Source organism: Vidua chalybeata, chromosome 19 (genome assembly GCF_026979565.1).
Source record: "Vidua chalybeata isolate OUT-0048 chromosome 19, bVidCha1 merged haplotype, whole genome shotgun sequence".
NCBI classification, from domain to species: Eukaryota; Metazoa; Chordata; class Aves; order Passeriformes; family Viduidae; genus Vidua; species Vidua chalybeata.
This window is the reverse complement of record NC_071548.1, coordinates 7,352,215-7,366,600: the sequence shown is the minus strand read 5'-3', so window position 1 is coordinate 7,366,600 and position 14,386 is coordinate 7,352,215. Positions and strand designations below refer to the sequence as shown.

Here is a 14,386-nt window from a genome sequence, read left to right as displayed (position 1 = left end):
TGGGGGTCTCAAACGTGGGGGGCTCAGGGTCATCATTTGGGGGTTTAGGGTCATCACTTGGGGGTCTCAAACGTGGGGGGCTCAGGGTCCTCATTTGGGGGTCTCAGGGTCATCACTTGGGGTCTCAAGCCGGGGGGCTCAGGGTCATCATTTGGGGGTTTAGGGTCATCACCTGGGGGTCTCAAACCGGGGAGCTCAGGGTCGTCACTTGAGGGTCTCAGGGTCATCACTTGGGGGTCTCAGGGTCACTTGGGCCATCACTTGGGGGTCTCAAGCCGGGGGGCTCAGGGTCGTCACTTGGGGGTCTCAAACGTGGGGGGCTCAGGGTCATCATTTGGGGGTCTCAGGGTCATCACTTGGGGTCTCAAGGCGGGGGCTCAGGGTCATCACTTGGGGGTCTCAAGCCGGGGGGCTCAGGGTCGTCACTTGTCTCAAACGTGGGGGGCTCAGGGTCATCATTTGGGGGTCTCAGGGTCATCACTTGGGGGTCTCAAGCCGGGGGTCTCAGGGTCATCACTTGGGGGTCTCCGCCAGACTTTTGGGGGTCCATCCCCGTGGGTCAGGGGCAGCTCGGGGGGTCTCTGCCCCCCTCGGGGGTCGCACCCGGCCCCTCTCTCTGTCAATAAAGCCGCTGCCGCCAGCACCGCCTCTCCTTTCTCCCCCCGTGCCGGGATGGGGGGGTCACTCCTGGGGCGGGGGGCTCCTCCCCTCCCGGTACCGACCTCCGGGAGCCGCCCCCCGCCCCGCGCCGCTTTACGGCCTGTCGTAAACTCCCCCCCGCCCATTGCGGCGGCCGCCGCGCAGCCGTAAAGCGGAGCCGCCCGCGCCCCCCGCCCGGTACCCGCGGCCCCTCCGGGAGGGATTCGGGGGGGGCGGGATGGGGGGGAGAGGGGCGGGGGCTTGGGTGGGGGGCTGTGGGCTGAGCCGGGGTGGGTCTGGGGTGGGGGCTGCTAGTGGAGCTGAGCTTGGGGGGGCCTGAGGGGTCTCAGTATGGGGGGGGGCTGTGGGACAGGGTCTGGGGTACAAGGACTGTGGTGGGGGGGTCGGGGGTGGGTCTGGAGGGTCTGGGGTACAAGGACTGTGGTGTGGGGGGCTCGGGGGTGGGTCTGGAGGGTCTGGGGTACAAGGACTGTGGTGTGGGGGGGTCGGGGGTGGGTCTGGAGGGTCTGGGGTACAAGCCCTGTGATGTAGGAGGGTCTGGGGGCTATGGGGGTGGGAATGGAGGGGCTGAGGTTGATGCTTGGGAGGGGGCTGCTTGTGGGGCTGGAGCTGAGGGTCTCATTCAGGGGGGAAGGGGCTGTGGGGCACAGGGGTCTGCAGGGCTGCATCACCACACACTGCCCACCGCTCGGGGGTCCCGGCTCAGCCCCTCACAGCCTCGGTGCCCCCTGCCCACGTCCCCAGGCCGGCACCATGGCACAGGTGGGGCACAGGGTGGATTACCTGGCCGGATTCTGCTGCCCGGTGGGGGGGCTGGTGGCGGGCAAGCCGCGGGTGCTGTGCCACGAGAACGAGATCTACCTCTCCAACGGCACCGAGTTCGTCTACGTGTACGACCAGGAGGGCAAAGTGCTCAAGGTGAGGGGCTTGGCGGGGTGGGGGGTTCACCGTGCCCCCCCCCCATCCCATCGGGACACCCTCCTAGACATGTCCCCGTTGCCTGTCCCTGGATTCCCTCCGTCAGCATCCAACAAACAAACCCTACAAGCAGCACCCTTTGCTTTGGGGTCTGTTGGGGTTTGGGGGTGCTGCCAGCTGGCCCCTCTCCCAATCCAGTGGGACACACAGATCAGACTCCACGGGCTCGTTCCCCCCAGCACAGGGGCTTGTCTCCCCTCTCCCCCCAGGCCTGGCTGCTGTCCCCGCTGTCACAGCGCCCTGACTGACACGCTGCTGCCTTTGTTAATTTGTTCTGATTATCATTTCTAAGAAATCCACCGCTGTAAGAGCGGGATCTGCCTCCCACACTGCGCTCCCGCTCGGCAAAGTAGAGCACGTACCCTGCTCCCTGTTTTCCTTCCCCTCAGGGAGCGGGAACGACAGGCTGCCTCAGCCCCTCTCCCACCCCTCCCGCCCGGGAACACCCAGCTGGGTGCTGCCCAGGCATCCGTTTGTCCCTGGAAATGGCTTTGGATCCCCCTCTGCAGGGAGCCACCTTGTCCCTGCCGCCCCCGCGGGTGCCGCGGGAGGTGACATTTGCTTGTGTCCCCCCTGCCAGGCTGTGTTCCGCTGCCCCGACCAGGTGTGGCACGTGGAGCTGCTGCCCCAGCCCCGGCAGCTCTACATCCTGTGCGCCCACAGCGGGATCTACTGCGTGTCCCTGGAGCAGCAGAGCAGGTGAGCAGGGGTGACTCCCCCACCCCCCCATCCCAGGGCTGCCCCGCCTGCCGTGGGAAACGCGAGGCTCCGGATCCATCTCTGCCGGTGCTAAAAGCTCTCCTGCAGGAGTTCACTTCCCAGGGCCAGGCAAAGAGGCGGCCAAGGGACACGCTGGCTTCTCCCCACGGCTTGGCTCAGAGCTCTTCCCTGTTTTCCCAAAGGTTAATGGAGCAGACGGACGGCGACGGCCAAGAAAGCAACGGCCCTTCCGGCGTCTTCCCGGTGGAAGCGGACGCCTGCATCTTCCCCGACGCCAGCCTGAGCATGTTCACCCTGCTCAGCACCTTCGTCATCACGCTGGCCCAGGACGAGGGCAAGTGGTGGATGCGGCTGCACGAGCTGCCGCGCCCGGAGCAGGACGGGCCCCCGTACCGGCAGGTCAGCCAGGTGGAATTCTGCCCCGGCAGCCCGCCCGGGGACGCGGGGGACGCGCCGCCCTCCTGCTTCCTGCCCGTGCTGTGCTGCGCGGCCGCGCCCGGCACCCAGGGGCTCTGGTGCTCGGGGGGCTTCGTGCTGGAGGAGCCCCTCTTCAGCCTCCTCTTCGGCATCGACGTGGCCATGCTGGAGTCGCCCATGATCCTGTGCGGCTTCCCGGACGGGCAGCTCTGCTCCGTGCCCCTCAAAGCCCTCAGCTCCTCGCCAGCCGCCGACGGCTGCCGCGACGTGTCCACCCCGGCGCCGCCCGTCAAGATCCTGCACCACCTGGAGGAGCCCATCGTGTTCATCGGGGCGCTGCGCACCGAGCGCCGCGCGGCCGACGACGGCGACGGCGAGCCGCCCGCGGGCGAGCCCGGCTGTGACTGCGTGGTGGCCGTGGGCCACTACGGGAAGATGGTGGCCGTGAAGGCGGATCAGCGGGAGGAGGCCACGGTGCCGGAGCTCAGGGAATATTACCTGCGGGGGCCCATCCTGTGCGCGGCCTGCGGCAGCGGCTCCCGCATGTACTACAGCACCCACTCGGACATCTCCGCCGTCGACCTGGACTGGGCGGGCGACTCCTCGGACCCCGAGGACGCGGAGAGCGGCGCCGGCGTGCTGCCCCCCGTGCTGTCCCCGGCCAGCCTGAGTATCTGTAGCGTCGTGGCTCTTTCCTTGTCCTCTCGGGCCTCGGAAGGTACTGGGGGCGGCGGGGTGGGGTCCTGCCTCTCCTCTCTCCGCAGCGCCGTGTGGGTTGGGTGGGGCTCCAGCTTTCATCCTTCTTGGCTCCCCCTTGGTTTTGTAAGTTGTTGCTGTCCATTGTGATTCCTGCTCTTCCCTGCCCGTTCCCAGTCCCTCAACTTGGCATAGCAGGAACTGGCCAGCTGTGGGCTCTCTCCAAAGAGGGGGTGTTCAATGTTCCTCTAGACTGGCTGCCCGCGGGGCTGCCTGTGCCACCAGCAGGTCCCCTGTGTGACAGCTGGGTGCTGCTGGCCTTGGCTGGGGAGTGGCAGGCACAGGGTGCTGTCCCCTCTCAGGGGTCTGTGCATGAGCAGGGTGTGCTGTGGTGATCCATGTCTGTCTCCATCATACCCCACTGCCTTGGGGAGGCAGTGCCATCCTGCTCCCTGTCCCCCCCACACCTCAGCCATCCAGGAAGCCCCTGCTCCCTTCCTGGCCCCTGACCCACCCTGTCTGTGCCTGCAGGGGAGTCGGAGCTCTTGGCCCTGTCGGCCAAGGGCCGCCTCGTGTCCTGTGGCCTGTGCAGCCCTGAGGAGCCAGACGTGGAGCTGACCCCTGCTGAGATCGGCCGGAGGATCAAGGAGCTGCTGTCGGGGATAGGGGACACCTCAGAGAGGTAAAGGTGGCACCAAAGCTGGGGGTTGTGCAGGTCATTGCCAGTAATTAACTATGGAATCACAGAACGGTTTGGATAAGAGAGACCCCCATGGGCAGGGACACCTTCCACTGTCCCAGGCTGCTCCAAGCCCCATCCAGCCTGGCCTTGGACACCCCCAGGGATTCAGGGGCAGCCACAGCTTCTCTGGGCACCCTGTGCCAGGGCCTCCCCACCCTCACAGGGAACAATTCCTTCCCAAAATCCCATCTAACCCTGCTCTCTGGCAGTGGGAAGCCGTTCCTCTTTATCCTTCCCTCCAGGCCCTTGTCCAAAGTACCTCTCCAGCTCCCTTGGAGCCCCTTTAGGCTCTCTGGAGCCTTTGTTTTCTCCAGGCTGAACACCCCCATCTCTCCTCGAGCTTTTCTCTTGGAAAACTGCTCCAGCGTTTACCTTTCCTGGCTGGGAAGCACCCCCAACCTCGATAATATAAAACCAGTGTTTGAGGGCAGCCCCCTCCCCTGGCACAGCCACCCCCAGCGCTGTGGGCGGGCTGGCAGCGGCAGCCATGGCAGCAGAAGGTGGCACAGGCAGGGTGCCAGGCGCCTGCCACGCGTGCCAAGCCGGCAGTAACAGGCAGGGCAGGCGCATGCCTCCATCCTCCTGCCTCTGTGTGGGGAGGGGCTGTGAGTGAGCCCCCCCCCCTCCATCCACAGGGGGATTCCTGAGGTCTGGCTGTCCAGAGCCGCTCCACAGGGTCAGCTCTGATGGGAACATGGATCTGTGGCTGCCACGGCAGAGAAGCTGGGGGTTTCCTGTGGTGGGATCATGCCAGGAGCAGCTCAGCTTGGCAGCATCCTGGCGTCCCTCCCGTTGTTTCATCCCTGTCACATCGTCCTTGCAGAGTGTCCTTCCTGAAGAAGGCCGTGGACCAGAGGAACCGAGCCCTGGCCAGCCTGAACCAGGTGATGAACGTGAGCGCAGCGCTGCTCTCCAGCCAGGAGGGCCACAAGCCCATCGCCTGCACCGTCACTGCCAACTGGAGCTGCCTCCTGCTCCAGGACACCGTCACCATCTCCTGCTTGCTGGAGAACTGCAGCGAGTACAGCCTGGAGGAGGGCTGGACCCTCTGTGTCCAGCTCCTGGCCAGCCCCTGTGCCTTAGAGGAGGAATCCATGGATTCGGCCACCACCTTCACCTTCCCCATTGACCAGCTGCTCCCTGGGAACAAGCGGGAGCTGACGCTGCCCCTCGGCCCCGCTGCGGACACCAAGCTGGACCTGCCTCTGACCATCTCCTGTGCCCTCTACTACAGTTTACGGGATATTTTGGGCAGCGGCTCCGACTCCTCCGAGGACCTGGATGACTTCCTGCCCGACGACTCGCCCCTGCTGTCCCCGGACAGAGAGGGGATCTGCCTGCCCCTCAGCCAATGCACCATTGACATGCTCCAGTGTCTCCGTTTCGGGAGCAGCCCCCCCGGGCCCAACGCCCCCCCTGCCCCCTCAGACCCTGTGGAGACCTTCCTCAAAGTGTCCCGGGAACAGACTGAACCCGAGGAGGGGAAAACCCTGGCAGAGGAGAACCTGCCCCCCTCGGCAGCATCCATCCGGGTGTCCTCGGAGCTGCTGAAAAACGCTCTCAAAACCTCGGAAACAGGTGGGTCCCTGGAGAGGAGGATCCCAGGAGTGACAGAGAGGCTCCTGGGGCAAGGGTGGCACTGTCACAGCCCCTCCCTTGGGCGAGGAGGGCTGTGTGCCCCCACTACAGCCTTGGCACACGTGGCAGTGGCATGACTGAGCTCAGCATGTCCCAGTGGAGAGGGGGGTGGGTCCAGCCCGTGCTACCCCTGCCCCCTCAGGGGCTGCCTCGGGCACACGCTGCCAGCAGTGTCACATCTCTGCTCTGTCCTTTGGTCCCCAGATGTCCCACTTTGCTGTGCCACCCTGCGCTGGCTGCTGGCTGAGAACCCCGGGGCCGAGGCGCTGAGCAGCACGGAGGTGGCATCGGTGTGTGGCGTGGCACCCGACGGTGGCCTCGTCCAGCTGCTCGTCCGAGAGGCAAGCAATGGGTTAGCCCTGAGCCAAGGAATGGGTCAGCCTGCAGGGAAGCTCCCTGTCCCACAAAGCCAGCTCCTTCCTGGAGCCAGGGAGACGAGTGGGTGCATGGCCACGCCATTCTGACCCCCTCTTCTGGGCTGGACAGGCAGCATTCCCAGTCCATTCTCCCAGTCCTGGGCTTCCCAAAGGCTGTGGTCATTTCCCTCCCTCTCCACACCTTCCCATTTCTTTGGTTCTAGAAAATGCGCTTGGATTTGCGTTGTAAATCCACCCCATGCAAAATTCCCCTCTAAAGGCACAGGGAAAACAGGGATTTCTGCCCAGCTCTCCTGCCTGACCCCACCTGAGGGGCCCCCAGGTACCTGGCACAGGTGGATTTGCATTTGAGAGCTCAGATGTCCCCAGGGTGATGAGTGACAGTGTTAATTCTGCCAGAGCTCACCTGGGAGCACCGGGCTGGGGGCAGCTGCTCCTGGGAGGAGTGGGAGGGAGTGGGGGTGTCTGGACCCTTCTGAGCAACCTGGTGCCTGTGGGGAGGGGTTCTGGCCCCCCGCTGCCATCGAGGGTGGCAGTGACACTGCTCTTGCTGTCCAGGTGGCCATGAATGACCTGAGCCCTGCGGGTCCCATCCAGGCTGTGGAGATCCTGATGGAGAGCCCGTCCCTGGCCCACATGTGCAGGACACACCACGCCGTCATCCGGCGCATACAGGTACCCCCCCGGGGCAGGGGCACCCCAAAATGACCCCAGACCCCCTGGAATGGAGCCTGGGTGCAGTGGGGAGCGTTTCTGTGGCACCGTGGTGTGACAGACCAGCACCACTGGGGCTGGGGGTCCCCAGACCTGGGGGCCCCAGGTTGGGGGCTTGGGCTGCCCTGAGATTTGGGCTCCCCAGGGCTCAGGGGGTTCCCTGTGGCTGGGACTCCCCAGGGCTCAGACTCCCTGAGATTGGGAATTCCCAAGGTTGGGGCTGCCAGGATCTGGGGGCTGCTGGAGCTGTGGCTCCCAAGGCTGGGACTCCCAGAGCTGGGGGTCCTTGGGGCTGGGGCTCCTGGGATTGGGGTCCCTGGGGCTGGATGCTGCCAGCTCCCCCAGCACCCTCCCTCCCTCCCCCTCCCTCGCACAGGCGCTGGTGCTGGAGCAGGCGGCGCAGGGCTCGGGGCCCCCCGACCTGCGCATGCAGTACCTGCGTCAGATCCAGGCCAACCACGAGGTGAGCCCCCCGACCCCCTCCCCGTGGGGACCCCACCACCAGCCCGTCCCTCACCCCCGCCCCCCCCTCCCGCAGATGCTGCTGAAGGAGGCGCAGACCCTCCGGGACCAGCCGCCCCTGGGTGAGGAGGGGGCTGAGGGCTCTGCCACGGCCGAGAAGCTCCTGAGCATCTACCGGCAGCTGCGGAACCCCAGCCTGGTCCTGCTGTGAGCGGGGGGCGGCCAGCCCGCCCCGAACCCCGCCGGCCGGGGTGGGGGCCCACGGGAGAGCCCCCCACCCCACCCCAGCAGAGCAGGAGCTGGGCCGGCGGCGGTCTGGGCGGGGGGGTGTGTCTGTGCGTGTTTCGTGGTCGTGTTGTCGGCAGCACCGGGGGGGGGTCTCGGGGCTCCGGTGGCGGAGCGGGGGCTCCTGGGCTGGCCCAGCCCTGCCCCGCCGCCCCCCAGCCCGGCCAGGCCGGGGCAGCCCCCCGGGGCTGCGCTGTCTTGTGGATCCGTGGTAGTGTAGTGGCCGTGCCGAGCCGGGCCGGCCGCGGGCTGAGCCCCCCCGAGCCGCCTTCAGGATCAGGACAAACAGGGTGCTGTGCCCGGGGGAGCCCCGTTTTCTGCTGGGCAGGGGAGGGGGTCTCCGCTCCCCCGTTCTTTCTATAAATGATCTCGTATCTCCATGCTGGTGCGGCGTGGTCCGGCCCCGGCCCCTCCCGCACCTCTCCACTGTCTGTAACTCTGTCGTCTGCCATGAAAACGATCCTGTTGCTCACCCCGTGCCTGGCTCTGTTCCTTTCCACCCTCCCCGAGGGTCCTGGCAGCTCTTGGGGTGGGGGTCTCCCACTGCCTGGCAGAGGAGCAACCCCCTCGGGCTCCTGCCTGCAGTGGCTTTGCTTTGCTGCCCCCCCCCCCAATCCCGTGTGGCACCCTTGGGGGTCCCTGCATCCCACTGGCCCCCGGATCAGCCTTTTTCATGGGGACTGGGCGCTCCTGGGAGGGAACCAGGGCTGGATCTCGATGGGAAGGAGGAGGCGGCGCTGGCCCGGGTGTGATCCAGGTGACTTTAATGCCATGAGTCGCGGGGGCGGGGGCACAGCTGCCACCCCCCTGCTCCCTGCTTTGCCAGGGACAGGCGGGTGCCCGTGGGCGGAGGTGGCCACGGAGAGGGGGGGGGCTCCGTGGCTCAGTACTCCCAGAGCGTGGCCCTCAGCACGGACTCGCTGTCGGCGCGCAGGGTCCCCGCGGGGTCCCCGCGCAGGTACCGCCCGTTCTTCCCTTTGATGGCCACGCGGCCCCGCTCCCGGAACTCGAAGAAGAAATCCTCGGACAGGTCCCCGTCGCTGCACACCGACCCGCTGCTCGCCACGTACCAGTACTTGCCCCCCTGGCCTGCAGGGAGCCCCGGGGGGTGTCAGTGTCAGTGCAGGCTGGACAGACCCCCAGGGCCACCCCCTCCATAGCCCATCCCTGCCCACCTTGGATCTGGTAGGCGCCGTCGCTGAAGCTGATGTGGAAGACGTCGTAGACGGAGCGGTTGGAGTCGAGCAGGTTGGAGCCCCGGTGGTAGCAGACGAAGCCGTGCTCCCCCCGCAGCACCAGCATCGGGCGGTTGATCAGCTTCAGAGTGAACTCCTCGTCCTCCCCTGCGCAGCACGCGGCCCTCAGCACCCCGGCGAGCCCCCCGGCCCCCCTGTCCCCCCCAGCACTCACCCACGGTGTCGCTGACGGCCGCCAGCTGCCCGTTCCTCTTGGTGCAGACGTAGCGGCCGTTGCTGGCGCGCAGGGCCACGCGCCGCCCGCGCCACTCGATGTCAAACATGGTGTTGGCAGCGCTGGTGACAGAGACACACGGTGAATTGGGGGTGCCTGTGTCCTCCCCAAACCATCTCTCCAGCCCACACTGCAGCCTCACTCACATTTCGGTGGCCACGGCCTGGATGCCCCCGTGGGCCACCAGGGTCCAGTAGCTGCCGGTGTTGGTGTGGAGGCTGCACTTGTTGGTGTCGCGGTCGATCTGCAGCTGGAAGGTCTCGTGGTTCAGTTCCTCGTCCTGGTTTGCTGACACGTTCACACCTGGGGGGAGAGTGGATGTTGGTGCTGGTCCTGCTCTGGGCATGAGCACTGCTCACACTCCAGCCATCAGCGCCACTCCTGGTCCAGCAGCTGGCACTGGTCCTGTCCTGGCCCTGGGCAGCAGCCTCAGTCTGGCCACGGTCGCTGATCCCACTTTGGCACTAGTCCTACTCCAGTCATCCTGAGTGACCCCACTCTGGCCATTGTCACCAATCCCAGTCCAGCCACAGGCACCGATCCCACTACAGCCATTGTCAGCAGTCATACTCGGGCCATCAGGACCAATTCCAGTCCAGCCCACTGTCACTGTCCCATTCCAGCCACTGGCACCCATCCTATTGCAGCCATGGGTATCGGTTCCACTCTGTTGGCCATTGTCACCAAAACCACTCCGTCCATGGTCACTGATCCTGCTGTGGCCATTGGCAGCGATCCTGCTCTGGCCATCGGGACCAATCCCATTCCAGCCATTGTCCCGCCCCAACCCTCACCTCTGCTGCCCCACGGCCCCCCTCCCCCCAAATCCTCCTGCGAACAATTGTGCTAATTGGGCTGGTTAATCAGCTTGTCACCGCCGCGTCCATCTGGTCACAAACCCCTATTTATAGCTGGTCCCCCTCGTCACCCGGCACTAAGCTGCTTGGCACAGGGGTGGCACCGTCCCTGGGGGGCACCTGGGGGCGAGTGGGGTCCCTTGGGTCTCGAACAAGGGGTTCTGCTCACCTGTGGTCACGTCCGCTGGCTCTACACACGTGTGTGCACACATGGCATCGTGTGTGCTGTGCACAGGCACACGTGTGCACCTGTGGACGCTGCACGGGAGCGTGGCACACCTGTGTGTGTGTGTGTGTGTGTGCACGTACACACCTGTGCACACCCACAGCCCTGCACGTGTTCACACACACAGCCCTGTGCACGCCCACAGAGCCCTGCACATGCACACACGTGTGTACACACGCACCAACGCCTTCCCCCCCAGCCCTGCCCACCCCACAGCTGCTCCCACTCCATCCTCACTGACCTCAGCCCCCCCAGGCGGACAGGACCCCCCGTGTCCCTCTCCAGCAGCCAGGTTGGGGTCCCCCTTGTCCCCAGGATGTGGCTGTAGGATCCCCCCAAGGCAGGCACAGCGCTGTGGGGTTGCTACTGTGGGGTCTGCCCCGGGCTGGGGGTTCCAGGGGTGCTCCCACGGAGCTGTGGGTGCGCGGGGGTCCCTGGGTGGGCAGGGAGCGGGCTGGGGGCGTGGAGAGCTCTTACCCTGCCGGATGGAGACATATCTGCCGTTGGCCGCCGTGAACACCACCTGGGGGTGACTCTCCTCCAGGTCAAAGAGTTCATCTTTGCCCGGCTTGGAGCTGCGGCCGGATTTGAGGGTGCCGGTGGGTCCGGTGGGCGCCAGGTATTTCCCGTCGCAGTCTTTGAACGCCAACTTGCCGGCCTTGAACTCGAGGGTGTAGCCGGTGCCAGCGCCGGGCTCGGGCACCAAGGTGCCATCGCAGCGCAGGTAGCGCTCGTCGGCCGTGCGCAGGCTGTACTTCTTGTCCTGGAAGCAGAGGGTGATGAGCGCGTCCACCCCCCAGGGCAGGTTGCTGTCGGTGGCGATCTCGTCCTCGTGGGCGCTCAGGTGGGCGTAGCGGCGGCGGCTGACGCTCAGCAGGTTGGCCTGGGGGTGCATGGCCAGGTGCACGGTCCAGAGCTCACCCTCTGTCACGCTGGGGGCGAAGCAGGACAGCCGGTCCTCGCGGCCCCCGAAGAAGCGCCGGTGCGGGGCCGACTGCAGCGCCCAGCGCCCGTCCGACTGCGTGATGATGCTGAAGCCTTCGTCCCGGCCCGGCTGCTCCGCCTCGCAGCGCACCTTCCCGTCCTTGTCGGCGCCCAGGTACCGGCCCAGGTGGCTCTTGAGGAAGACGATGGAGCTGTCGGCTTCATCCTGCTCCAGCGTCCAGATCTGCTTGCGCTTGAGGCTGGGCGCCGAGGCGTTCACCTTGTAGCCGAAGCTCTCGGCCGTCAGGTACCGGCTCTCGCAGTTGATCAACCCGAACTGGATCTTCAGCACCTGGTGGATCCCATTCGTTGGCATCTTCCGCCGAGGCGGGGCGGCCCCCGGGGGCCGGCGGGGGCTCCCCGGCGCTGCCGAGCCCGGGCGTCGCGGCGGGGCCGGACGGAGCGCGCCCGCGGCAGGGGCGGCTGCGCTGCCCCGGACCCACGGAGCGGGACGGGGGCCCGGGGGGCTGCGACCCGTTCGATTACCCGCAGGTGGGATTACAGACCGGCCGGGCTGCGATGGGCACCGGGGGCGCCCGGGCGAGGGGGCACCGCGGCAGCCCCCGGCCACGCCACCGTCCCTCGCCGCGGCCCCGTCCTGCTGTGGCGGAGCCGCGGGTGGAAAACTTGGGTGGGAACCCGATCCGGGCCGGCGTATCCGTTCCGATCCCGGCGGGTTAAGGTTACCGGCCCCTCTGATTCAGCAGCGGGTCACCTCCAGCCGCGCCGCCTCCCGGCCAGCCCCTAAGCGCCTTTTCCAATTAGCCAGGCATTTTGATTAGTGTAAACCTTTTATCCTGCTTTGGGGCCCTTGGCCTCCATCTGTCCTGTGGCCCCAAATCCCTCCTGCAGCTGTGGATCGGGGTCACGGACGACCCCAGGCCCCCGGAGCCAACCCCCTGGGCGTGGGCTCCTTCGCGGCCGAGCCCGCCTGGAACTCACGACAGAGCTGAGGGTTCGGCCCCTTGGCGGGGGACAGGGACGTGGGGGGCAGGAGGGGACAGCGGTGTAGGGGACAGTCCCCACTCCCACCCTGGGAACCACCCTGCCGGGGCAGGCACAGGCACTGGGACCCCCGGCCTCGGCCACGCTCCTCTGGGGGCACCTGGGGACAGGCGGGGACGGGCTCTGTCACCAGCGGGCCCCCCGAAGTGCCCCGACCCCCGGTGCCGGGGTCCGGCCGTGCCGCGGCGATGCCGCGCCGGCTCCCGCCGCCATCCCCCCGGCCCCGCGGCTCCGGTGTCAGCCCGGTGCCCGGTTATTGTTCCCGCACACAGCCCCAGCTTTGGTTGCTCATGACTTTTTCATGCCGGGCTGGCTCTGCCCGCGCCGGGGGGTGCCGAGGCCCCCCGAGCAGCGACACCCGAGCCGCGACCGCCCGGCCGCTGTAACTGACCCCCGAAACGGAGCCGGGTCGGCTTTCGGGCCACGGAGCGGGGGGAATAAGTGGGTCAGGGTCCTGGGGGGGGGGCCGTGGGTGGCGGCGTGCCCGCGTGGCTCTCGGTGGGTGCCCGCCGGCACCTGCCCGGCAGCGCAGCCGGGAGCGGCATTTATACATCGCGGCCCCCCCTCGCCCCCCCGGCGGGGTCAGGTTCCCCTCGGGGGGGGGGGGCCTGGGCGCTGTCCCACAGGCACAGCGTGTCCCTGCGTCCCCCCGGCCCGGGGACAGCCAGACCCCTCCCCACCGAGGGCTGCCGAGACCGGACACGCTCGGGACAACCCCTCTGGGCCGGGGCCCCGCAGCGGGATGGGGTGGGTGACCCCTCCGCGTGGGTGTCCCCCCGATTTCCATCCAACACCCTTGCCAGGAGGAAAATGGGGGTGCTGGGATGCCGGGGGGAGCCCCCAGTCCACAGCACTGGTGGGGGGCTGGCAGAGTGGAAGGAGGGGGGGATTCAGCTGTGCCCCACACGCCTGGGGGGGTCAGGCAGGGTCTTGGGGTGGGGGTCAAGGTCGGGGTCAGGAGGGTGTCGGGGTGCTGGTGGGGGGAGCCCCTCCTGGTTTCCATGCAGGGAGGGGTGTGGGGCTGTTGCGCTACCCGGGGGCCCCAATCCCTGGTAGGGAACTGGCAGAGGGATGGGGGGGGCCTCAACCGTGCCCCAGCAGCCCGGGGGTGTCAGGGCAGGGGCTCGGGGGGTCCGGTGGGGGATCGGGAAGGGTATCGGGAACCTGCGAGGTGGGGACCCCCCCCATCACCATCCCATCACTCCGCCCCTGCGAACGGGCAGCGGGGACGGACGGACGGACACACACTGGGCAGCGGGGCGGGGCGGGGGTGGTGCCTTCCTCCTCCTCTTCCTCCTCCTCTCCTCCTCCTCCTTTTCCTCCTCCTCCTCCTCCTCTTCCTCCCGCCCCTGCCCCTCCCTGCCCGGCCCTGCCCTCCCTGAGTCACGGGTGGGGGCGGCCCCGGTGCTGTGTCCGGGCCGGGGGTGCGGCCGGGATGTCCCCCGGGTGTCACCTGCGCAGCCCCCCCCAGCCAGACCCCCCCCCGGGGCCCTCCATGTCCCACCACTCGGGGACACGAGACCCCTGGAGCTGTGCCGGGCCCCTCCAGGACCCTTGTCACCCCCCGCCCGAGGCCATCCCGAGTCGCTGCCGTCTCTGTACCGCCACAGTCCCCGTGTCACCCATCCCGGTGGCACCGGGAGCTGCCGGGAAGGGCTGGGCAGGGGTGGGAATCCCGTGGGACGTGGGCACGGCGACGCCAGTGGCCAGCACTGCCGTGGGCCCGAGTGGCACCCGGAGCTGCCGTGGGTGGCTGGTGCGTGGGCCTGTGGAACAGCGTGTGGCTACCTGGCACGATAGGTGGCTACTTGGGATGGTACATGGCTAATGTGACATGGGACATTGGCTACCTGGCATGACATGGCTGCTTGACACGGGGTGTGGCTACCTGACGTGGGGTGTGGCTACTTGAATTGGTACATGGCTACCTTGGTGGTACACGGCCACCTGGTGTGGTGCCCGGGCCTCTGGCACAGCGTGTGGCTACCTGACGTAGCGTGTGCCTACCTGAGATGGTACATGGCTACCTGACATGCTACATGGCTACCTGGTGTGATATGGGGCACCTGACACAGCGCGTGGCTACCTGACGTGGGGCGTGGCTACCTGCTCCCACTGCATGCCCACCCAGGAAAAGGGGGGTGGGGAGCCCCCA

At 67.3% G+C, this 14,386-nt stretch overlaps 2 protein-coding genes across 3 annotated transcripts; one reads left to right on the top strand and one right to left on the bottom strand.

Annotated features, from left to right (window-relative positions):
- Nucleotides 1–766: 766 nt before the first annotated feature.
- Nucleotides 767–8,161, top strand: FAAP100 (FA core complex associated protein 100). Of its 2 annotated transcripts, XM_053960655.1 has the most exons (10): nucleotides 767–837; nucleotides 1,405–1,578; nucleotides 2,219–2,337; nucleotides 2,541–3,493; nucleotides 4,003–4,153; nucleotides 5,037–5,791; nucleotides 6,056–6,192; nucleotides 6,787–6,903; nucleotides 7,319–7,405; nucleotides 7,481–8,161. In XM_053960655.1, exons 2-10 carry the CDS (start codon nucleotides 1,414–1,416, stop codon nucleotides 7,613–7,615), a joined length of 2,619 nt encoding a protein of 872 aa, XP_053816630.1. In that variant the 5' UTR covers nucleotides 767–837; nucleotides 1,405–1,413; the 3' UTR covers nucleotides 7,616–8,161. The 2 variants fall into 2 exon arrangements, with proteins under 2 accessions (XP_053816630.1, XP_053816629.1); XM_053960654.1 differs by lacking the exon at nucleotides 767–837 and having other exon boundaries at nucleotides 1,314–1,578.
- A 275-nt stretch (nucleotides 8,162–8,436) lies between these two features.
- Nucleotides 8,437–11,592, bottom strand: FSCN2 (fascin actin-bundling protein 2, retinal). The gene is made up of 5 exons (XM_053960324.1): nucleotides 10,720–11,592; nucleotides 9,306–9,462; nucleotides 9,100–9,221; nucleotides 8,865–9,032; nucleotides 8,437–8,778 (listed from the first exon to the last, which is right to left on the bottom strand). Exons 1-5 carry the CDS (start codon nucleotides 11,540–11,542, stop codon nucleotides 8,573–8,575), a joined length of 1,476 nt encoding a protein of 491 aa, XP_053816299.1. The 5' UTR covers nucleotides 11,543–11,592; the 3' UTR covers nucleotides 8,437–8,572.
- Nucleotides 11,593–14,386: the final 2,794 nt, after the last annotated feature.

Excerpts from the sequence above, each read along its gene's own strand:
- FAAP100 (XM_053960655.1), top strand. The coding sequence starts at position 1,414 with ATGGCACAGGTGGGGCACAGGGTGGATTACCTGGCCGGATTCTGCTGC. Across the intron at positions 6,193-6,786 it reads TCCAGCTGCTCGTCCGAGAG|GTGGCCATGAATGACCTGAG; the intron begins GCAAGCAATGGG and ends CTTGCTGTCCAG. Across the intron at positions 7,406-7,480 it reads AGATCCAGGCCAACCACGAG|ATGCTGCTGAAGGAGGCGCA; the intron begins GTGAGCCCCCCG and ends CCCCTCCCGCAG.
- FSCN2 (XM_053960324.1), bottom strand. The coding sequence starts at position 11,542 with ATGCCAACGAATGGGATCCACCAGGTGCTGAAGATCCAGTTCGGGTTG. Across the intron at positions 9,222-9,305 it reads CAGGCCGTGGCCACCGAAAT|CGCTGCCAACACCATGTTTG; the intron begins GTGAGTGAGGCT and ends CTCTGTCACCAG. Across the intron at positions 9,033-9,099 it reads GGCCGTCAGCGACACCGTGG|GGGAGGACGAGGAGTTCACT; the intron begins GTGAGTGCTGGG and ends CGTGCTGCGCAG.